This window comes from Pongo abelii, chromosome 10, assembly GCF_028885655.2.
Source record: "Pongo abelii isolate AG06213 chromosome 10, NHGRI_mPonAbe1-v2.0_pri, whole genome shotgun sequence".
In the NCBI taxonomy this organism is placed as follows: domain Eukaryota; kingdom Metazoa; phylum Chordata; class Mammalia; order Primates; family Hominidae; genus Pongo; species Pongo abelii.
In genome coordinates this window covers 53,880,041-53,902,436 of record NC_071995.2, presented here as the reverse complement: position 1 = coordinate 53,902,436, position 22,396 = coordinate 53,880,041, and the positions used below count along the sequence as shown (strand labels likewise).

At 48.8% G+C, this 22,396-nt stretch overlaps 2 protein-coding genes across 10 annotated transcripts in view; both read right to left on the bottom strand.

Annotated features, from left to right (window-relative positions):
* Positions 1-155: 155 nt before the first annotated feature.
* On the bottom strand, positions 156-15,146 carry SUOX (sulfite oxidase). Of its 6 annotated transcripts, XM_054526229.2 has the most exons (6): positions 9,994-10,562; positions 7,726-7,983; positions 6,569-6,879; positions 5,011-5,070; positions 4,565-4,742; positions 1,883-3,666 (listed from the first exon to the last, which is right to left on the bottom strand). In XM_054526229.2, the coding sequence occupies exons 4-6, from the start codon at positions 5,058-5,060 to the stop codon at positions 2,257-2,259; spliced, it is 1,638 nt and encodes a 545-aa protein (XP_054382204.1). In that variant the 5' UTR covers positions 5,061-5,070; positions 6,569-6,879; positions 7,726-7,983; positions 9,994-10,562; the 3' UTR covers positions 1,883-2,256.
* RAB5B (RAB5B, member RAS oncogene family) overlaps positions 10,656-22,396 on the bottom strand; it is a 24,065-nt gene continuing 12,324 nt past the window's right edge. For 2 of the 4 annotated variants that reach the window (XM_054526355.2, NM_001132040.1), the window contains 5 exon segments: positions 20,240-20,494; positions 17,272-17,423; positions 16,565-16,687; positions 15,916-16,009; positions 12,651-15,263 (listed from right to left, as the gene is read on the bottom strand). In XM_054526355.2, coding sequence (XP_054382330.1) covers positions 15,148-15,263; positions 15,916-16,009; positions 16,565-16,687; positions 17,272-17,423; positions 20,240-20,402 — 648 coding nt within the window. In that variant the 5' untranslated portion in view covers positions 20,403-20,494 and the 3' untranslated portion in view covers positions 12,651-15,147. 4 annotated transcript variants of the gene reach the window in all.

Sequence of the window (22,396 nt, the reverse complement as noted above, 5' to 3'; positions counted from 1 at the left end):
GCCTGCCGAAGGTAACCCAAAAACTAGCCTTTAATCTGCACCCAGTTTGCAATCTAAGCACACGCTGGACGGCCTATGTGGCCTGGCACGTCAGGCCCTAGAGCCAAGTTTTCCCTCTGTACCTTGTGAATCCCAAAAATCTGAGACAGGTCTCAGTTTAGGAAGTTTATTTTGCCAAAGTTAAGGACGCACGCCCGTAACGCAGCCTCAGGAGGTCCTGACGACATGTGCCCTAGGTGATTGGAGCACAGCTTGGTGTTATACATTTTAGGGAGACAAGAGACATTAATCAATATATGTAAAGGCAGGACAGCTCAAAGCTGGGAGGAGGCTTCCAGGTCATAGGTAGATAAGAGGTAAATGGGGCCGGTTGCAGTGGTTCACGCCTGTAATCCCAGCACTTTGGGAGGCCGAGGCGGGCGGATCACCTGAGGTCAGGAGTTCAAGACCAGCCTGGCCAACATGGTGAAACCCCATCTCTACTAAAAATAAAAAATTAGCCAGGTGTGGTGGCGCGCACCTGTAGTCCCAGCTACTTGGGAGGCTGAGGCAGGAGAATCGCTTGAACCCGGGAGGCGGAGGTTGCAGCGAGCCGAGATCGCGCCACTGCACTCCAGCCTGAGCAACAGAGTGAGACTTCATCTCAAAAAAAAAAAAAAAAAAGCCGGGCTTGGTGGCTCACGCCTGTAATCCTAGCACTTAGCACTTTGGGAGGCCGAGGCAGACGGATTGCTTGAGCTGAGGAGTTCAAGACCAGTCTGGGCAACATGGTGAAACCTATCTCTACTAAAATACAAAAGAAATTAGCCGGGCGTGGCGGTGTGCGCCTGTAGTCCCAGCTACCTGGGAGGCTGAGACAGAATTGCTTGAACTCCGGAGGCGGAGGTTGCAGTGAGCGGAGATCGTGCCACCGCACTCCTGCACTCCAGCCTGGGTGACAGAGCAAGACTCTGTCTCTACAAAAAAAAAAAAAGAGGCAAATGGTTGTATTCCTCTCAAAGAAGGCAATCAGATATGCATTTATCTCAGTGAGCAGAGGGATGACTTTGAATGGGAGGCAGGTTTACCCTAATCAGTTCCCAGCTTGACTTTTCCCTTTAGCTTAGTGATTCTGGGGCCTCAAGATTTATTTTGCTTTCACAGCCTCCTAAGACAATATTGATTTTAAACTCCTAGCACCCTTTGCCTTTCCTGCCAAGTGCACTGGAATTGTTGGGGAGAGGAGTTGGAGGGTACATGTTTTTGTCACCTCTCCTCTCTTCATGGTATCCTGAGGTCAATCACCTAGGTGTCCCTGCAGATACTGCCAGACCTCAGAGAAGGAAGCCCTTTTTTTTGAGACAGAATCTCGCTCTGTCACCCAGGCTGGGGTGTAGTGGGTGTGATCTCGGCTCACTGCAACCTCCGCCTCTCAAGCGATTCTCCTGCCTCAGCCTCCCAAGTAGCTGGGATTACAGGCACCCGCCACGCCACCACACCCGGCTAATTTTTGTGTTTTTGGTAGAGACGGGGTTTTGCCATGTTGGCCAGGCTGGTCTCGAACTCCTGACCTCAAGTGATCCACCTGCCTCGGACTCCCAAAGTGCTGGGATTACAGGTGTGAGCCACTGTGCTCAGCCGGAAGCCCTACTTCTTAACCTACAAGCCTACTTCCTCTCTGTCTTCCTCCCCAGTTTTGTTTGTTTTGGACTAATCTCATTATACATCCCAGTACAAATGCATCCTCCCTCCTGCAATAGGCTCACTCCCCAGGCCCAATAGTTATGATCTTAAACAGACTATTTATTAGAAAAGTAGAACTATAAAGGAAGATGGTTGTGCCCCTTGCTCTCCTCACAACTCTCTGGCAACCTGGAGAGGTAGTATAAAATAGTATATACACTTTTCTTACACATGCCACACACATTTATCTGAAGAATCCAAAAAAAAAAAGCAAAACAAGGCCTTGATGGCAGTAGGCATTAGAAATGGAGGTGGGGTAGGAAGAGAAAATAGTGCTTGTCTCCAGAATTACTTGTCTCACTTCCAGCCCCTTGCTGTAACAGCTCACACTTCCTGGCACAGGTTCAAAGGCCAAGAGGGGTATGTAACATAGTGTCCAAAGAGGGAGGGTCCTTGGGTGAAATGTGCTATGTACTTGGGTATGGCTTAGGAAGGCCAGAGTTGTGATCCAAGAAGTTGAGAGGTGGGAAAGATTTTTCTGAAGCAGTGAGGCTAATGGGTGGGGAAAGGGGTGGAGGTGGCTCCTTTCCATGCTCATGGGGAGACATAGACATGGACACGATGCCAGGCATTGCTGAGAACACCTCGCAGGTTCCAGATTGGGGCCACGGTGTCTGGCTGCACATTGTAACCATCATCCACAGCCTTACAAACAATGTTCAGTTCCTTTTGTCCAGCTGGCACAGGGGCTTTCAACTGCCACAGACGCCATGCCCAGGCCTTCCTGGGGCGCTGTTCCTCTCCATCCAGCTTAGCCACCTGCCAGGTTAGGCCCCCATCCAGAGACACATCCACCCGGATCACAGCCCTGCCACCACCACTCCATGCATAGCCCTTGATGGTCACCTCCCCTGATTCTACAGTCTCTCCATCCCGGGGCTCTGTGATGGCCGACTGGACAGGAAGTTCCTGAATGGATGGAGCAGAGTCAAAATCTACAGTGTCCCAGTCCACAGATGGAGAGAAGCCTTTGTAATCCCGCCGTTGCCAGTGGCTGTAACTTTCCTCTGGCTGCACACTCACTCTGCCCAGCCATTTGACATGGCGGGCACCCACCACTCCAGGCACCACCACACGCACAGGGAAACCGTGGTCACGTGGCAGAGGCTGCCCATTCATCTCATATGCTAGCAGGACCTCAGCTTCAGGGTCCATGGCCCGAGCCAGAGGGATGGATGCTCCATAGGCAGTCCCAGTAGGGTCTGAGTCCAGTCCCTCAAAGCAGACGTGGGCCTCAGTTTCACAGAGTTGGTGGCCAGCCTGGGCTAACACATCACAGAGCCGTGCCCCAGCCCAGCGTGCAGTGCTGATGGCTCCTGTTCTCCACTCCAGACCTTTTACTTCTTTGACCTGGGTCATCTCAGAGCGCCGGTTGCCGGCACACTGCAGAGTGACTGTGATCTCGTACTTGGGAAAGTTGTGCAAGTCATCCAGGGAAAGAGACAGTGACTGACCCCCAGGTGCTCCTACTACGTGTAAGCGATAGGTGTCTGGATCCAGGTTAGGTACAGGCAGATGGTTCCGGGTGAAGAAGATAGGGTTGGGTGTGATGTAGTTTTCTGTCAGCAGCTCAGGGGGGGGTTCTGCATTAAAGGGCCGCTGGCTGTTGACCTTCAGGGCTGGGTGACGTACAGGATCATCAGCATAAGGGTCAGAGGTCTCTACGGTGGGGGCTACCTTGTCTTCAGGGTTCAGCTCCCCAATCTTGTACTGAGCCAGTAACTCACGCACATGGGACTGGTTGTGAACAGCATAGAGGGCCCAGAAGGGCTCTAGGGGACCCCCAGCTGCTAGCATCAGCTTTGAAGGGCCCCCTGGATGTAAGTCCACAAATTCTGTGACATCAAAGACCTCAGAGCCCAGAGTCACCCAGATCCCAGTCTCAGGGCTGGTGTGGGAACTCACTTCCTCCTTAGTGTATATGTGTGTTGACTCCTGAGCAGCCTGTCAGCAGGGAAAGAGTAAGATAAAAGGGAAGAGACTATTAAGAAGAAATCACTTGGCCAGGCGTGGTGACTCACGACTGTAATCCCAGCACTTTGGGAGGCCGAGGAGGGTGGATCACCTAAGGTCGGGAGTTCCAGACCAGCTTGACCAACATGGAGAAGCCCCGTCTCTACTAAAAATATAAAATTAGCTGGGCATGGTGGTGCATGCCTGTAATCCCAGCTACTCGGGAGGCTGAGGCAGGAGAATCACTTGAACCCGGGAGGTGGAGGTTGCCGTGAGCTGAGATCATGCCATTGCACTCCAGCCCGGGCAACAAGAGTGAAACTCGGTCTCCAAAAAAAAAAAAAAAAAAGAAGTAATCACTCTAGCTCACCCTGACCCAACCCACAGTGTTGTTGGCCACTGGGAAGCGAAGGTAGCAGATTAGCAGATTTCATCTCCACTGTGCATGAAGACTGTGTCACTGTGAACTCTGGTAACTGCAAGAACACGAGTCACAGCCCCTGGGTTGCCGGTGGAGTTTACTAGGACTGATTCCTTTATTCTGACAATTTTTTTTTTTTTTTTTTTTTTGAGATGGAGTCTCACTCTGTCACCCAGGCTGGAGAGCAGTGGCCCAATCTTGATCTTGGCTCACTGCAGACTTAGCCTCCTGGTTTAAGTGATTCTCGTGTCTCAGCCTCTCAAGTAGCTGAGACTACAGGCGTGCACCACCACACCTGGCTAATTTTTGTATTTTTACTAGAGATGGGGTTTTGCCATGTTGCCCAGGCTGGTCTCAAACTCCTGACCTCAAGTGACCCACCCACCTTGGCCTCCTATAGTGCTGGGATAACAGGCGTGAGCCACTGTGCCCAGTCTGTTCTGACAATGAAGCACCTTCCCTACTTACCCTACACCGATGGTCCTGATAGGCCAACACTGCACCGAGACCTAATAGGGTCCCCATGACTCTCCATCCCTGGGTGCTGGAGTTATCACCAGAGAAGGTGAGGCTGGGGCGCTGGGGCTGAAATGAATCATTTATGGAGCAGGCCTGAATGCAGATCCTTGAGGGGATTGACTTGAGTCTGGAAGAGAGAGAGGTCTTAGTAGCATGTATGGTCATGTGAAAGGGCCAGTGAAGGCTTGGGGTCTACTTCTTTCTCCCTGGTTGGCCATTGGTTCCTTAAGTTGGAACTTAGTTTCTCCAGGGATAGATGGGAAGAGTGGGTCTTGCTTTCTCTGTCCTCCCTGGACACACTCTCTCAACGGTCTTATTTGCAAGGTATGACATTGTAAAAGACACTAAGGGTGGCAGATAGGGGCTAGGAGGCGTCCTGGGATGGGCTGGCCTACCTGCAGGCCTGTTTGAGCCTGAGGACCACAGCTCTGTGCAGCAGCAGCATTGTAGCAGACCTGTAGAAGGAAGATTCTGGGATCAAGATAGGGAGACCCTGGGAGGGGATATTAAGGAGGCCTAAGGGAATGGGTGAGAGGAAGTCACAGAGAAGGTCAGCAAGGAGCTTTCTGGGCAAATGAGGAGTCTTGAGAGTGGGAGTCCAAATGGGCCCTTAGAGAAAACTTGGAGCACTTCAGAGACAGACTGTGCTGACAGGATGGCAGGTAATGCGGGTGGGGAATGGGGTAGGAGGGATGGGTGCTTCTAGAATCAGAATCACCTTTCTCCCATCTTCCATTCTGAACTTTGTCCACCATAGAGAACAATGCCTGAGGCGAAGGGCCTAAAGGACCGAAACCGAATGTCTACTGGCCAGATTATTATTTCTGAAGTCAGCAGAGGACAACTGTGGGTCAGACTGACTTAAACAGGGATAAAAAAAAGTGAAAAAAAAAGTAGTGACAGCCTAAATGGGTGAAGAAGCCCAGATTCTGGGGGCAAAATGCCTTGGGTTTGTGAAACTGGATCTTGTTATTCATTAACCAGTCCGATGTCCTGAGCAAGATTCCAAGCCATTCTGAACTTGCTTGCTCATCTCTGAAATAACATCTGCCTAGCAGAGCTAACATGAAGAGTCAACAAGTACAGTAGTACCCCCTTATCTACTGGGGATATGTTCTACGACCCCCAGTAGATGTTTGAAACCACAGATTGTACCAAACCCTATATTACTGTTTTTCCCCCATACATACATACCTCTTATAGTTTAATTATTAAATTACCCACAGTAAGAGATTAACAACAATGGCCGGCGCAGTGGCTCACGTCTGTAATCCCAGCACTTTGAGAGGCTGAGGAGGGTAAATCACCTGAGGTCAGGAGTTTGAGACCAGCCTGGCCAAAATGGGGAAACCCCGTCTCTACAAAAAATACAAAAATAAGCCGGGCATGGTGACACGTGCCTGTAACCCCAGCTACTCGGGAGGCTGAGGCAGGAGAATCACTTGAACCTGGGAGGTGGGGTTGCAGTGAGCTGAGATAACGCCACTGCTCTCCAGCCTGGGCAACAGAGAGAGACTCCATCTCAAAAAAAAAAAAAAAAGAGATTAACAACAATAACAAAATAGAAAAATTAGCCCGGCGCAGTGGCTCACGCCTGTAACCCAGCACTTTGGGAGGCTGAGACGGGCAGATCACGATGTCAGGAGATCGAAACCATCCTGGCTAACACTGGCGAAACCTCGTCTCTACTAAAAATAGAAAAAAAAAAAAAAAATTAGCCAGGCGTGGCGGCGGGCGCCTGTAGTCCCTGCTACTCGGGAGACAGGAGAATGGCATGAACCCAGGAGGCGGAGATTGCAGTGAGCCGAGATCGCGCCACTGCACTCCAGCCTGGGCGACAGAGCGAGACTCCATCTCAAACGTCTCAAAAAAAAAAAAAAAAAAAAAAAGAAAAGAAAAAGAAAAAAATTATAACATTATACTGTAATAAAAGAGCTGGGTGTGGTGGCTCACCCTTATAATCCTAGTGAGAGGTGACAGCGTGCTGGCCGTCCTCACAGCCCTTGCTCGCTCTCGGCGCCTCCTCTGCCTGGGCTCCCACTTTGGCGGCACTTGAGGAGCCCTTCAGCCCGCCGCTGCACTGTGGGAGCCCCTTTCTGGGCTGGCCAAGGCCGGAGCCGGCTCCCTCAGCTTGTAGGGAGGTGTGGAGGCTGAGGCGCGAGCGGGAACCGGGGCTGCGCGCGGAGCTTGCGGGCCAGCTGGAGTTCCGGGTGGGCGTAGGCTTGGCGGGCTCCGCACTCGGAGCAGCCAGCCAGCCCTGCCGGCTGCGGGCAATGAGGAACTTAGCACCCGGGCCAGCAGCTGCGGAGGGTGTACTGGGTCCCCCAGCAGTGCTGGCCCACCGGCGCTGCGCTCGATTTCTCGCCGGGCCTTGGCTGCCTCCCCGCGGGGCAGGGCTCGGGACCTCAGCCCCCCCGCCCCCCGTGGGCTCCTGTGGGGCCTAAGCCTCCCCGACGAGCACCGCCCCCTGCTCCACGGCACCCAGTCCCATCAACCACCCAAGGGCTGAGGAGTGCGGGCACACGGCGCGGGACTGGCAGGCAGCTCCACCTGCAGCGCGGTGCGGGATCCACTGGGTGAAGCCAGCTGGGCTGCTGAGTCCGGTGGGGACGTGGAGAACCTTTATGTCTAGGTCAGGGATTGTAAATACACCAATCGGCACTCTGTATCTAGCTCAAGGTTTGTAAACACACCAATCAGCACCCTGTGTCTAGCTCAGGATTTGTGAATGCACCAATCTACACTCTGTATCTAGCTACTCTGGTGGGGCCTTGGAGAACCTTTATGTCTAGCTCAGGGATTGTGAATACATCAATGGACACTCTGTATCTAGCTAATCTGGTGGGGAGGTGGAGAACCTTTGTGTCTAGCTCAGGGATTATAAAGGCACCAATCAGCGCCCTGTCAAAACAGACCACTCGGCTCTACCCATCAGCAGGATGTGGGTGGCGCCAGATAAGAGAATAAAAGCAGGCTGCCCGAGCCAGCAGTGGCAACCCGATCGGGTCCCCTTCCACACTGTGGAAGCTTTGTTCTTTCCCTCTTTGCAATAAATCTTGCTGCTGCTCACTCTTTGGGTCCACACTGCCTTTATGAGCTGTAACACTCACTGTGAAGGTCTTCAGCTTCACTCCTGAGCCAGCAAGACCACGAACCCACCAGAAGGAAGAAACTCCGAACACATCTGAACATCAGAAGGAACAAACTCCGGACACGCCGCCTTTAAGAACTGTAACACTCACCGCGAGGGTCCGCGGCTTCATTCTTGAAGTCAGTGAGACCAAGAACCCACCAATTCTGGACATACTAGCACTTTGGGAGACCTACACAGGAGGACTGCTAGAGGCCAGGAGTTGGAGACTCCGTCCCTACAAAAAATAAAAAGTTAGTTGGGCATGGTGGAGTGCACATGTGGTCCCATCTACTCTGGAGGCTGAGATGAGAAGATCTAAGCCCAGGAGTTTGAGGTTACAGTGAGCTGACTGTGCCACTGCACTTCAGCTTGGGCAACAGACAGTGAGACCTTGTCTCGAAACAAAAACAAAAACAAAAGTTATATGAATGTGGTCTCTCTCTCAAAATATACTTTTTTTTTGGCCAGTCATGGTGGCTCATGCCTATAATCCCAACATTTTGGGAGGCCAAGGAAGGAGGATCCCTTGACTCCAGGAGTTCAAGACCAGCTTGGGCAACATAGTGAGACTGTGTCTCTAGAAAAAAAAAAACAAGTTAGCTGGGCATGGTGGTGCCTGTCTGTAGTCTCAGCTACTGGGGTGGTGGGGAGAGGAGTTCTGAGATGAGAGGATGGCTTGAGCCCAGGAGGTCGAGACTGCAATGAATCATGATGGCGCCACCGTACTCCAGCCTGGGCAACAGGGCAAGACCTTGTCTCAAAAAAAAAAAAAAAAAAAAAAAGCCTGGATGATGGAGCGAGTGTCAATCATGCCTCACTGCAGCTTCAACCTCCTGGGCTCAAGCCATCCTCCTGCCTTAGCCTCCCCAGTAGCTGGGACTACAAGTGTGTGTCACCAAGCCTGGCTAATTTTTCTGTAGACATGGGAGTCTATGTTGTCAAGGCTGGTCTTGAACTCCTGGCCTCTTGCTGCTTCAGCCCCCAAAGTGCTTGGATTACAGGCATGAGCCACTGTCCGGCTTCCCCTCCCCTCCCCCTGCCCCTGACAGGGTCTTGCTCTGTTGCCCAGGCTGGAGTGCAGTGGCGTGATCTCAGCTCACTATAGCATCAAACTTCTGGGCTCAAGCCATCCTCCTGCCTCAACCTCTTGAGTAGCTGGGACCACAGGCGTGTGCCACCATGCATGGCTTTTTTTTTTTTTTTTCGTAGAGATGAGGTCTTACTATGTTGCCCAGGCTGGTCTCAAACTCCTGGGTTCAAGTGATCCTTCAAACTTGGTCTCACAAAGTCCTGGGATTATTACAGGCATGAGCCACCACTCCCAGCCTCAAAATATCTTATTGTACTGTGTTCACTTATTTTCCAAGCGGTTGACCATAGCTAACTGAAACTCAGGAAAAGGAAACCTTGGATAAGGGGAGACTGCTGTAATAACATTGTCTTTGAAGGCTTTTCAGTCCCCAACTCTCCCTCCATTCACCCTAAAAAAATTGAACCCAGCTGGGAACTGGACCCCAACCCAGGGTCCCGGACCACCTCAATCTTGTCTATGCCACTGTAGTGAGCTCAGCAAATTGAGGAGTTAATGGCCAGAGTGTCAGGGGCATGCTGGAGAAGGAAGGTAATTTTTCTGCTCTCTACCCTGCAAGTTTCTTCCTCAAATTGCTGAACAGAGAGCACTGACCCAGCAGGGCCAAAGTGAGGAGGGGTGAGAAATGTCTAAACTGCTGATGAGATGCTGGAGACCAATGTGTCGGGGTGGGTGGGTCACGGGTAGGGAGGCAAAGAAACCTAGAGATGGGAATAGGAGCAGTCTTCACCTTGCCCCTAGGCCATGGGACCATTACTCTCTCTGCCATCTACCTCAATGCCAGCAGCCTGTTTGTACTAGACCAGAGCAGTGCAGGTAGGGCTGACTCGCAGGTGAACTCTGAGCCCAGAATCCCAGGTTTGGGAGGGACAGCCTTTTGCTGTAATACAGAAATGCCACCCGTTGGTGCAGGTGATGACCCCTCACTCCCCATGGGCACGTTAGGTAGGAAGATACGTCCGGCATCCAGGCACAAAAGGGTCTTGCGGCAACACCCCGCGATCTCAAGAGCACCCAAACAGAGGGAGTGGAGGCAGGTACTGATAGTTTTGTTGCCCTTGAGGTTCGGAGCACAGCTGAACACCAAGGCCCCCTCCGCTGCCCAGCTCAGCAGCCCTTCCTCCCCAGCTTCTTTACCACCCCCAGTCTCCTTACCGGGTCCAGTGTTCTTAGCACTGCAATTTTACCAGCCCAGCTCTGCGAGTTATCGAGAAGGGGCGGTGCCAGCGCCGTTATGTCCGGGTGCAGTAAGGGACCTCTCACTCCCCTCAGCTCATCCCTCAGCCATTGGCTGGAAGCGGGTGGCTCAGCCATTGGCTGGAACCCGCCTCCTGGAGCCGAGACAGGCAGGTTGCTAAGAAGCCTCGGAGAAGAGGCTGGCTCTTTTTGCTGTCACTCTCGCCAACAGTCCGGAGTCCATTATACCCCTGGTGTGCAAAGAATGGGACCCTCGTACACCGGGGCTGTATGTCCGGAGCTCGGGCAGTGTGGAAGGTGACGAGGAATCCAAAAGTTGGGCTGACAGGTGGGAGATTTTGAGACACCCCTGCCGCCCCTCCCTGGAGGAGGCCTCGGGATCCAGTCCGGTTTTTCCCGGCTGTGATCTCCACTTTAAACCCGGGGTAGACCTACCTCTATCTACCCTGTTGCAACTACAACTACCCTGTTTATCTTTTAGGGAAAGCAAAGTCAATCGCTTAATTCTCGTATTCCAGGAATGACAACAGAAATGCCTAAAATAGTGGTTCCAAGAATTTGAGATTCCTTGGGCTAGTCGAATTTCTCCCCAAACAAAAATGAAACACCACCACTGAATAGCCATCTTTTATTTTGCGTAGAAAAAAAAAATAATAATAATCGCCCCTTGGTGGCACATGCCTGTAGTCCCAGTACTCGGGAGGCTGAGGCAAGAGGATCGCTTAAGCCCAGGAGTTCCAGGTTGCACTGAGCCAAGATCGCGGCACTGCACTCCAGCCTGGACAACAGAGCAAGACCCCATGTCTTAAAAAACAAACTGCCCCTTAAGAGCAATGGCAGCTTAACACCCCGAAGTATGAAGGTGGTAGTCTCTTATCTCAAAGTAAGGGGCATAAATATAATACATTTTCTATTACCCTTTTGTCATTTGATGCAGGACAAAATTTATCAAACCTAGTCCCGAACCTGGACAAATGTATCCTTACACTGCCCTCTAGAGGCCGGACGGTGTAGCTGCAATTTTAATCAGTTTAAGTGAAGGTGTTCACCTTTAATTTTGAAAGATCACTTCCTTTCCTTTCCTTTCGGCTCTCCAACTAGAGCTTTTACCAGGAATCAGGGAACGGGGGTGGGGGGTATTACCAAGAGATATAAGGTAAGGGAACCGACAGTGAAAAGTTGGCTTTGGCTCTTAAGTGTTTGGAAATGGAAAGGATTTCAATCTGTATACAATCAAATCATTGAAGAAGGCTGATGCCCAACCTATCCTACCAGTTGTTAAAAAATATATATATATAAAAAAATATATAAATATATATAAATATATATTTATATATATATAGAGAGAGAGAGAGAGAAAGAAGGAGAGGGGGGGGGGAGAGAGAGAGAGAGAGCGAGCTTCAACCTAAAAAAAAAAAAGTCTCAGCCAGATACAGAGAAGTCAGTTAGGGACTATCTAAAAGCCTCCTTCCTAATAGTGTCATCTACTTTTGTGTTACACACATAGTTTACATAATTGACCTCAATCTTCAGCTTTTATTTTACAGATGAAGAAACAAGGCAGAAAGCACTAACTAACTTGATCAAGGCCACAGCTGGGAAGTTGACAGAGACAGGCCTAGAATGTCAGATTTGTCTGGGACCAGTCCTCTTTCCTATCCACCTTCAGATTCTTTGGAATTTAAAGCCTCCTGCAACCACACATAATCCTATTTCATTCCCCTTCCCTCGACCTTTAGACTGTGATGGACTGAAGGGTTTGAAGTACACCAGGAGTCAAGAGCAAATCCAGGGGAAATTTCCCCGTTGAGGGGGAAGCTACAAGATGAACCAAAAAAACTAATTCAGTGATGTTTTTCAACCTTTGGGTCATGGACCCCTTTGAGAAACACATAGAAATGGATCCTAGAAATATGCACATATGGCCGGGCGCAGTGGCTCACGCCCGTAATCCCAGCACTTTGGGAGGCCGAGGTGGGTGGATCACGAGGTCAGGAGTTCGAGACCAGCCTGACCAACATGGTGAAACCCCGTCTCTACTAAAAATACAAAAATTAGCTGGGTGTGTTGGTGCGTGCCTGTAATCCTAGCTACTCAGGAGGCTGAGGCAGGAGAATCACTTGAACTTGGGAGGCGGAGATTGCTGTGGGCCAAGATCGTGCCACTGTACTCCAGCCTAGCAACAGAGACTCCGTCTCAAAAAAAAAAAAAATATGCACATACATTTTTGTATACTACTTCAAATAGCATCCCTCCCTCCAATCTCAACAGTGGGCCCAAAGATCCATAGACCACACCCTACACATATACATTCTGTTAAGAGGGCCTAAAAAGATATAATAGGGTTTGATTTGATGAACAATCTAGTGGCCTTAGAAGAGGGGTGATTAAATAGCAATAGAAGAGCTATTTTCTAAACTAGATGTTTAAGAAAAGATTAAAGGAAATAAGGACGTATCAAGATGCAGGGAAAGGTGTGTTTCTGATTCAGTAAAACATTACTGAGTATCCTTTCTTCCAAATTCCTAGTACCTGACAAACAAATAGCAAAAATAATAATAATAATAATAATAATAATAATAATAATAAAAATTAAAAAAAGCAACACTCCAATGTCCTTTTCTTTTTTTCCTTTTTTTACTTACATTAAATACATCGGTAAATCAGCAGTCGCATTCTGTTACCACGATTGTTATGCTGGGAGACGAATAAAGGCAAATGCTTTCTTAGAAGCAAAACAAAAACAAAAAACCACAACACCCCTCCTTAAAAAAACCGACCAGAAGAAAAAAATGAGCTGGGAAATAAAAAAAAAAAACTAAGATCCCCAAGCCCAATAGAGCACAAAGGAAGGCAGAGGAGGTGGTAGGAAGTAGAGGGAAGGCAGCCGATAGGCCCAGAAGCTAAGGCCAAATCCTGTTCCTATGGCGGTGGGGGAGGGAGAAGCCTGGGGAAGTGGTTTCCCAGCCCCAAGACAATGAAACATCTTCACTCCTGCTCCAAGGAGTAAAGCTGCACAGAGAAAGAACTTCATTTCTAGGAGACTTTAGAAAGCCATCCTAGTTCTTCCACTTGTAAAAAGGATGCACTGGGTGCTTTGGGGGGCCAGTGGCTTCTGGGAAAGGAAGGGGGAAATGTGTGTTTCAGGGCCATGGGAACTAAGGCTGCCCCTGGAAAAGGAAGGGAATTGAGGCCTAAGTGGAAGAACCTAAGCTGGGTCCTTCAGAATCTCAGCTTCATAGATTTCTCAGCTGTTCTGGGATAGAAGGCAGTCTGCAAGCCAAAAGGGCAGGAAGGTTCCAATCCTAGGTCACTGTGACCTTTCCTTTCTTTCTTTCTTTCCCAAAACTCCAGACTGGAACAAGCAACTTAAAAGTTCTCTTTTGCCTTGATGGCTTCTCAGAGACATCTTAAAACACCTGATGAGGGATATGAAAAGAGACTAGAGATTTCGAAAGGACCAAGGTCCTCTGATAATATGAGCCAGTTGTAAGGTACCTTCAGTGCCGGTCATTCCCTCTCCACAGGAACAGGTGGTATGATATGAGGGCACCACAGGAGGCCTCTGTGGTACTAGCCCCTATTGGTACATGGATTAAACCACTGGTTGCATGATGGGGAGGGATGGGGGGATTAAGGATGGAGGGACTAAATTCAAGATATTAACAAAGGAGCAAAGAAACAGGGCCTGATGGGAGGCAGAGGATAGAACAGACTGTACAGTGGGAATAAAGATCATACCTATTTACAAGGAAGTAGAAAAGACATGGTAATGGATATCAAATCGAGTGTGAAACCTGGGAAAGGATAGAAAACTCCTCCCTTTTGCCTGACCTCCTTTTTACTCCCCTACCTTGGCCTGTGCTATCCTGAGACACTCCCCAGTTGCTCAGTTAATTCTCCAGGAAAGGCAAACCTATACTCAATAGCTAGCTTGGCAAGAATATAGGTTAAGAATTAGAGTGGGAGGAAGCTAACAGTGGAGATAGGACTTGAGTAGCTGCCACTGGTAGTTTTATCTATAACCTCTCCTCGAACCTCGTATTAACCTCAGATTTCATTGAATTAAAAAGAAGGTGGGAGGGCAAGTAAATCAATCAAAACTTCCATAAAACAAGTACCCCAACTGAACTACCATCAATTAAAGTGCAAACTGCAGGGGTATATGGTGGCTGGGGCTGAGGCCATCTAAAGGCCAGAGGGGAAAAAATGCATATGTATAAATCAGAGGATGGGTACCAGAAACTGTCCCTCCTCCAATCAGATCACAGCAGAGCCAAAGATGCAGGCAACCAGTGAAGATTCTTTGGAAGACTCTGGGGTCCAATCCCCACAATAGGGGAAACGCTACCCAAGAGGCTGCGTGAGGGGAAACTGGGCCTTTGAGGAGTTACAGAGCCACAGATGACACTGCACCTCCACCTCCGCCCAGTTAGCTTACAAGGCACCTCCTGCCTGGTGCCTGAGAGCTTGCCTCCCCATTCTCACCTCTACCTAGGAACACCCTCCACAAGGCCAACTCATGGATACCACAATGTTTTCAAATATGAGAAACTCCAACCAAATAAAAACAAAAAGGAAATGTTTCCTTACTCCCTCCTGCTCTGAGCTTTATTCTCCCCCAGGGCCCTTAATGTATATGAACTGGAAACCTCCTTCCTCAGCTCCTGGGTTCACCACTTTCTGCATCCTGGGGAGAGGAGAAAAGAGGCTCAAGAACAGGGATTGACCAAAAGCAGAAGGGGAAGGGACAGGAGTCAGAAGTGTTTTCTGAAAAAATGGGGATGAACACTAGGGAGGAGGAGAAAAGATAAGTAAGTCGCTGTCTTGTACCTATAATACAAAGTGAAGAAAGTTTGTTTTGGAAGGTAAGTCCTGGGGGGAGTTGACCCCCAAGCCCCAGAGTAGGGGGTAGGAGGCCAGTGGCAACAGCTGCCTGGTGTTGGTTGCTGAAGCGTTAAAAAGTGCCATGACGGAGCTGTCAGGAGGCAGCCCTTGGGAGCCAGGGCTCAGTGTGCTGTTACCGTAGGGACTGTGTGCTGAGGGGTAGGGATGGAGGTTATTTCTTAGCTTTTGTGCTAGCTCCATACTTGTTTGCTGCTAGCCACCCCCTCAGTTGCTACAACACTGGCTCTTGTTCTGCTGGGACTGTTCATGGAGATCCACACCCCGGCTTCGGCCTGCTGCACCTCCCAGATTCTGGGGTTCACTCTTTGGCAGCTTCTTAGCTAGAGATAAAAAGAGAAGAGAACAAAGTATGGCAGACTTTACCTCCCTACCCCTCTGCCTCCACCCCCCAAAAACGGCTACTGAGTTGGGGAAAAGGGAGAATTTGAGAGATTAAAAGAATGTTCTGAAGATGGGAGGGTTGACTATTTGCAATCTTTTTTTTTTTTTTTTTTTTTTTTGAGATGGAGTCTCGCTCTGTTGCCAGGATGGAGTGCAGTGGCACAATCTCAGCTCACTGCAACCTCCACCTCCCGGGTTCAAGTGATTCTCCTGGCTCAGCCTCCCAAGTAGCTGGGACTACAGGTGTGTGCCACTACGCCCAGCTAATTTTTGTATTTTTAGTAGAGACGGGGTTTCACCACATTGGCCAGGATGGTCTCGATCTCTTGACCTCGTGATCCGCCCACCTCGGCCTCCCAAAATGCTGGGATTACAGGTGTTAGCCACCACGCCTAGCCGGCAAACTTACACACTGAAGACAAGGGAGCTAAAGCTGCAGCCAAGGATGGAGGTCACAACAGAAAGTTAAGGTATTTCCATACCTAAAGTTTTTGCAAAAGGAGATACTCACACCTATCCTTGATTTGGGTTAGCTATAATTTTGCCTATAAACGAGGGAAAAAGGAAGACCTCAGGATGTTCTGACCTTACCTATTGCCAGAAAGAGATCATTCACGTTCATAGCCGTCTTGGCTGAAGTCTCCATGAACAATAAGCTGTTGTCATCTGCATATGCCTGGGCCTCCTGCAAGGAGTGGGGTGTATTAGTGCTCAGAACATAGGGTGGGAATGAGTATTGCCTTTCCACTCTCATGCAGCACAACAGCTAGGCAAAATCCTAGGTTCCCTCCGCTTAATTAATACCCCTTCCAGCCAGCTAGCCTAGATGCATAATTTAATGACAACTCCCTCAAGATGACCCCATGTCCACTCAGTCCAACACACAAATGTCAGAAAGCTTAATTATAGGGGAGAGGGTAAGTTAGTTGGAGGCTTTTGGGTTCTGACACTTGAATAGTCCCTTACCACAAATTTAATTGCTCCCTCCTTCCTGTTTTCACACTGGTACCCCCACAGCTGGTACTTCCCTAACCCTCTGCTCTGGAGTTTTCTCCTGACTCCTCTGAAAATCTCCTGGCTGTCATTAGGGTCACAGTGTTGCTGTATTTAACTTGGTGTAGAACTGGGGAATGAGACAATGAATGTCCTCAGTTGACATTTTCAGAGAGGGCTGGTTTGGAAAAAAAGAGGTCCCAGGAACAGAGGAAGTGTTAGAGAGGAACTCCACGGGCCATCTTACTTCATACTCCACCATACGCTTGTTGGCCAGGTCAGCTTTGTTCCCTGCCAGCGCAATAACGATGCTAGGACTGGCCTGTCGCTGTAGTTCTTTCACCCATGTCTTTGCTCGGGCAAAGGTTTCCTAGGAAAACATGAAGAGAATGAGTAGGCTGGAATGACTGCCAATCCATATCCATCACCTTTTAAAATTCAAAATTCAAAAAGTCTCAAAATTCACCTCTTCTAGGTGGTCTTCCCTCAGTGAAACCACAGGTCTCTGATAATTCATTATCTGTCTTCTTAGCACTTGGAAGCATAATTTGTACTCGTTTGCTATTTCAAGAACCCGTTTTCTGCCCCCCTACCCTCTGCCCCAAACTAACTCCTCTAAATATAAGCAAGGACAGTCTTTTTTTTTTTTTTGAGGCGGAGTTTTGCTCTGTTGCCCAGGCTAGAGTGCAGTGGCTCGATCTCGGCTCACTGCAACCTCCGCCTCCTGGGTTCAAGCGATTCTCCTGCCTCCCGAGTAGCTGGGACTACAGGCGCACACCACCACGCCCAACTAATTTTTGTAATTTTAGTAGAGACGGGGTTTCACCATGTTGGCTAGGATGGTCTCAATCTCTTGACCTCATGATCCTCCCGCCTTGGCCTCCTAAAGTGTTGGGATTACAGGCGTGAGCCACCATGCCTGGCCAACAACGACAGTCTTCTTAGCTCACTTACCTGATTAGTAATGTCGTAAACCACGATTGCAGCTTGGGCACCCCTGTAGTACATGGGGGCTAAGCTGTGATATCGCTCCTGCCCAGCTGTGTCCCAGATCTCAAACTTGACTGTTGTGTCATCTAGACAAACGGACTGGGTGAGGAAGGCCGCTATGGATGAGAGAATGGAGGGGAAGATGCTGTAAGTGGGAGGATGAATGGGAACATCCCACCCCCCTTCAAAATATAACTGCCCTACACTAAGACCAGTCACCACCCAGGGTAGTCAGCTACAGGAAAAGGTTTTGAGTTCTCCTTACATGTAAGTCTTGGAACCAGGATTAAGACTGCCCTTGGCTATGTCCTTCCTGCCAGAGATGTCGCTGGCTAAGGAATGGGGGTACATCATAAACTAAGAGGGATAGAAGAACTGGCACTTATACGAGTCATCCTTCTAACCAAAATAGGAGAATAACAAATGACAGAGAAAACAGCTTCAGATAAAAGTCACATCAAGAATTAATTAGAAGATTGGGCTGGGCACGGTGGCTCACGCCTGTAATCCCAGCACTTTGGGAGGCGGGGGTGGAGGCGGGTGGATCACCTGAGGTCAGGAGTTCGAGACCAGTCTGGCCAACATGGCAAAACCCGTCTCTACTAAAAATACAAAAATTAGCCAGGCGTGGTGGTGGGCACCTGTAATCACAGCTACTCGGGAGGCTGAGGCTGGAGAATCCCTTGAACTTGGGAGGTGGAGGTTGCTGTGAGCCAAGATGGTGCCACTGCACTTCAGCCTGGGCAACAAGAGCGGAACTCCGTCTCAAAAAACAAACAAACAAATGCAAACAAACAAAAGAATTAATTAGAGGATTGGCTGGGCACAGTGGCTCACGCCTGTAATCCCAGCACTTTGGGAGGCCAAGGCAGGTGGATGGCTTGAGGTCAGGAGTTCGAGACCAGCCTGACCAACATAGTGAAACCCCGCCTCTACTAAAAACACAAAAGTTAACCAGGCGTGGTGATGGACGCCTGTAATTCCAGCTACTTGGGAGGCTGAGGCAGCAGAAGTGCTTGAACTGGGGAAGCGGAAGTTGCAGTGGGCAACCACTGCACCACTGCACTCCAGCCTGGGCAACAGGGTGAGACTCAGTATCCAAAAAAAAAAAAAAAAAAAAAGAATTAAAAGATTTTAAAGCCTGATGGCAAGTCCCATCATTATCAATATTATTTGGCTGTTACTTTTTCATATAATCTGCTGCAGGTCCAGGAATACATTTCCAAGATGACTAATAAAAAGGGGAAAGAGGCTAGGCACGGTGGCTCACGCTTGTAATCCCAGCACTTTGGGAGGCCGAGGCGGGTGGATCACTTGAAGTCAGGAGTTCGAGACCAACCTGGCCAACACGGTGAAACCCTGTCTCTATTAAAAATACAAAAATTAGCTGGGCATGGTGGTGCGTGCCTGTAATCTCCACTGCTCAGGAGGCTGAGGCACGAGAATCACTTGAACCTGGGAGGCAGAAGTTGCAATGAGCCAAGATTGCACCAGTGCACTCTAGTCTGGGCAACAGAATGAGACTCCGTCTCAAAAATAAATAAATAAATAAATAAAAATAACAACGGGAAGGAATAATATGAAGTTCTCACAAAAGATCCTTTATTGAATTAGCACCCTATTTTGGGGTAGTAGTGGGGAAAAGGTAGCAAAGATGAGAAAGACAGACACCCTTTGTATTTTGCATTAGTTCCAGCCTCTATTTTACCAGATTTTTTCTTTTTTTGAAACAGTCTCGCTCCTTCACCTAGGATAAAATGCACTGGCATGATTTTGGCTCACTGCAACCTCCGCCTCGTGGGTTCAAGCGAGTCTCCTGCCTCAGCCTGCCAAGTAGCTGGGATTACAAGCGTGTGCCACCATGCCTGGCTAATCTTTGTTGTTGTTGTTGTTTTGTTTTTTTGAGACAGATTTTCGCTCTAGTCACCCAGGCTGGAGTGCAATAGCGCAATCTTGGCTCACTGCAACCTCCATCTCCTGGGTTCAAGCAGTTCTCCTACCTCAGCCTCCTGAGTAGCTGGAATTACAGGCACGTGCCAACCACAACCAGCTAATTTTTGTATTTTTAGTAGAGATGGGGGTTTCACCATGCTGGCCAGGCTGGTCTCGAACTCCTGGCCTCAAGTGATCCGCCTGCCTCGGCCTCCCAAATGCTGGGATTACAGGTGTGAGCCACCATGCCCAGCCTATTTTACTAGATTTTTATTTATTTATTTTTTTTGGAGATGGAGTTTCGCTCTTGTCTCCCAGGGTGGAGTGCAGTGGTGTGATCTCAGCTCACTACAACCTCCGCCTCCCGGGTTCAAGTGATTCTCCTGCCTTAGCCTCCCGAGTAGCTGGGATTACAGGCGCCTGCCACCACGCCCGGCTAATTTTTTGTATTTTTAGTAGAGACAGGATTTCGCCATGTTGGGCAGGCTGGTCTCGAACTCCTGACCTCAGGTGATCCGCCCACCTTGGCCTCCCAAAGTGGTGGGCCACTGGGCCTGGCCTCTGTTTTTATAAAGGGTTTCCATTTCTGGGGAAAAGAATGGGACTAAGAGGGCCAGCTCCATAATCAGGTCTTATATCTCTTTTCAAAAGCCTTACCGGCCAGGCGCGATGACTCACGCCTGTAATCCCAGCACTTTGGGAGGCTGAGGCAGGCAGATCACCTGAGGTCAGGAGTTTGAGACCAACCTGGCCAACATGATGGTGAAACCCCCTCTCCGCTAAAAATACAAAAATTAGCCAGGCGCCATGGTGTGCATCTGTAATCCCAGTTACTTGGGAGGCTGAGGCATGAGAATCGCTTGAACCTGGGAGACAGAGGTCGCAGTGAGCCAAGATTGCACCACTGCACTCCAGCCTGGGTAACAGAGCAAGACTCCATCTAAAAAAAAAAAAAAACCCTTACCAAACATTCAATCTCCTATTACCCCAAGCCACTCACCTCCAATGGTGCTCTCCTGGTACTCATGGAACTGCCCTTTGACAAAACGTAATACCAGGCTTGACTTTCCCACTGCAGATTCTCCCAGCAGGACCAATTTGAACTGGCAAATTTTGCTGGCCTGGGGTTGCCCATTGGGCCTAGCTGTGCTTCTGCTAGTCATGGCCAGATTATCAGAGTGGGAAAGGGTGGAGGGAGGGGGATGCTGTAAAGGGGGGAGGGGGAAGGGGAGGGGATTTCCAGGCTTCAACACTCCTGCAAGAAAAAAAAGTGAATAAAATTAGACATACGTCCATTGAAGCTGCAATCGCTTTTCAGAGAAGGATAGAATCTCTTCATCTCCTTGCTTCTATGAGGACTTAGCTCTTGCAGTCATCTGCTATTGACAGGTTATACCTCTGAGAAGGTCCCAGGCAGCTAGCTGATCCTCAGTGGTAAGAGTTGGGAAGAGCAAAATAAGAACTGCTTCTGGAGTCTGCCCTACCACATAATCTCTAACTGCCAAGGGAGCTGAAATAGAGAGACCGAAAACTGAGAGTTTTTAATTCCCCAGTAATTCCCCACCAGGTCGTCAAGGTTTTTTGTTTGAGTCACACAAAGTGATCAACCTTTAGTTGGCCTGAAGAATATCCAGATCCACCCACAGGTACCCCAGATCCCCAGTATCTCCTTGGCATCCTGGTGCTGTGCTCTTCTTTTCCTTTTCCTTTTTGAGACGTCACTCTTGTTGCCCAGGCTAGAGTGCAATGGCACAATCTTGGCTCACCACAACCTCTGCCTCCCGGGTTCAAGCAATTCTTCCACCTCAGTCTCCCGAGTAGCTGGGATTACAGGCATGCGCCACCACGCCTGGCTAATTTTGTATTTTTAGTAGAGACAGAGTTTCTCCATGTTGGTCAGGCTACTCTAAGAAGTCCTGACCTCAGGTGATCTGCCCGCCTTGGCCTCCCAAAGTGCTGATATTACAGGTGTGAGCCACTGTGCCTGGCCTTCTTTTCATTTTTCCTTAGCTCTTTGTCAAAATGAGAGATTCACTCTAGGGGTGTGGGATAAGTGTCACCACTCCTAAGGGCAGAAGGGTAGCTGTTGCTCTATCCTTTATATATGACTGGTTTCCCTGATAAGACATTTCTAAAGATCTAACCAGGGTCCATTGCCAGAAAATCTATCCTTTCTCATTTTTGGTTGAAGGTAAAGAGAGAGAAATACAACCAACAGATCACATTCATTATCAACTCTTTGTTTCATTAACAACTCTTTTTTCACTTTGTTTCTGCCATCTTTCCAAATCTGAAAGCCTATCAAGAATCAGTAAGCTTGACCTACTCTCAACTAGCAGCTGTCTTGCTGGTGCCTAAGGATTAGATTACCCTCCAAACCAAAGGGGCCTAACAGCTGTAGCCCTCCAAATTAGAGGCAGAGAAAGGTATACCTTCTAAAGACATGCAGGAGTCTCCAGAGGATGGTATAGGGGATAAGTCTGCAAGCGATCAATATTTGATCAAAAAATACACTGAATCAACTCCTCTATCTTCTAAGAGGGCTAAGAAAGCTGCTGGTGGGGCAGGGAACAGAGAGAAGAGTTGGGACTTTGAGATTCTAATTGTCTAAATCTGAATACATTTCATCATCCTGACTCTGAGCGGAAAGGAGCTATGAAATTCAAAGGGGAGTTAGTGTGGGCAAAGCATGCAAAAACCTCTCTCCCAAACCTAAGCATTGCTTGAGAGTTGTACTTTGCTTGTTCAAATTACTCTTTCGCTTTTCCAAAGCAGATCCTAGTGACTTCACAGACATCATACTCTGTGGCATATGTGGGGAAACATCATTATTTTGTCACCACAATTAGTGGGTCTGGAGTTAAACTGGGGTTAAAAAATTTCAGTAATCCCACTTACTAGATCGTAAAGACAGAAAATCATACAGGAGGCAATGCAGAGGAATAAAGGCTCTGGAGTTCAATTCTCCGGGTTTGTTTTTCTGCTCTACTTACTAGCTATGAACCTTGAGCAAGTCACTAAATATATGTGTGCGTTAATTTCCTCATCTGTAAAATGAGATAATAGGCTTATAAGCACCTACTTCATAAGGGTGTTGTAGGATTAAATGAGATAATGCATATAAATAACTTAAGTATTTTAAGTATTTGATAGATAC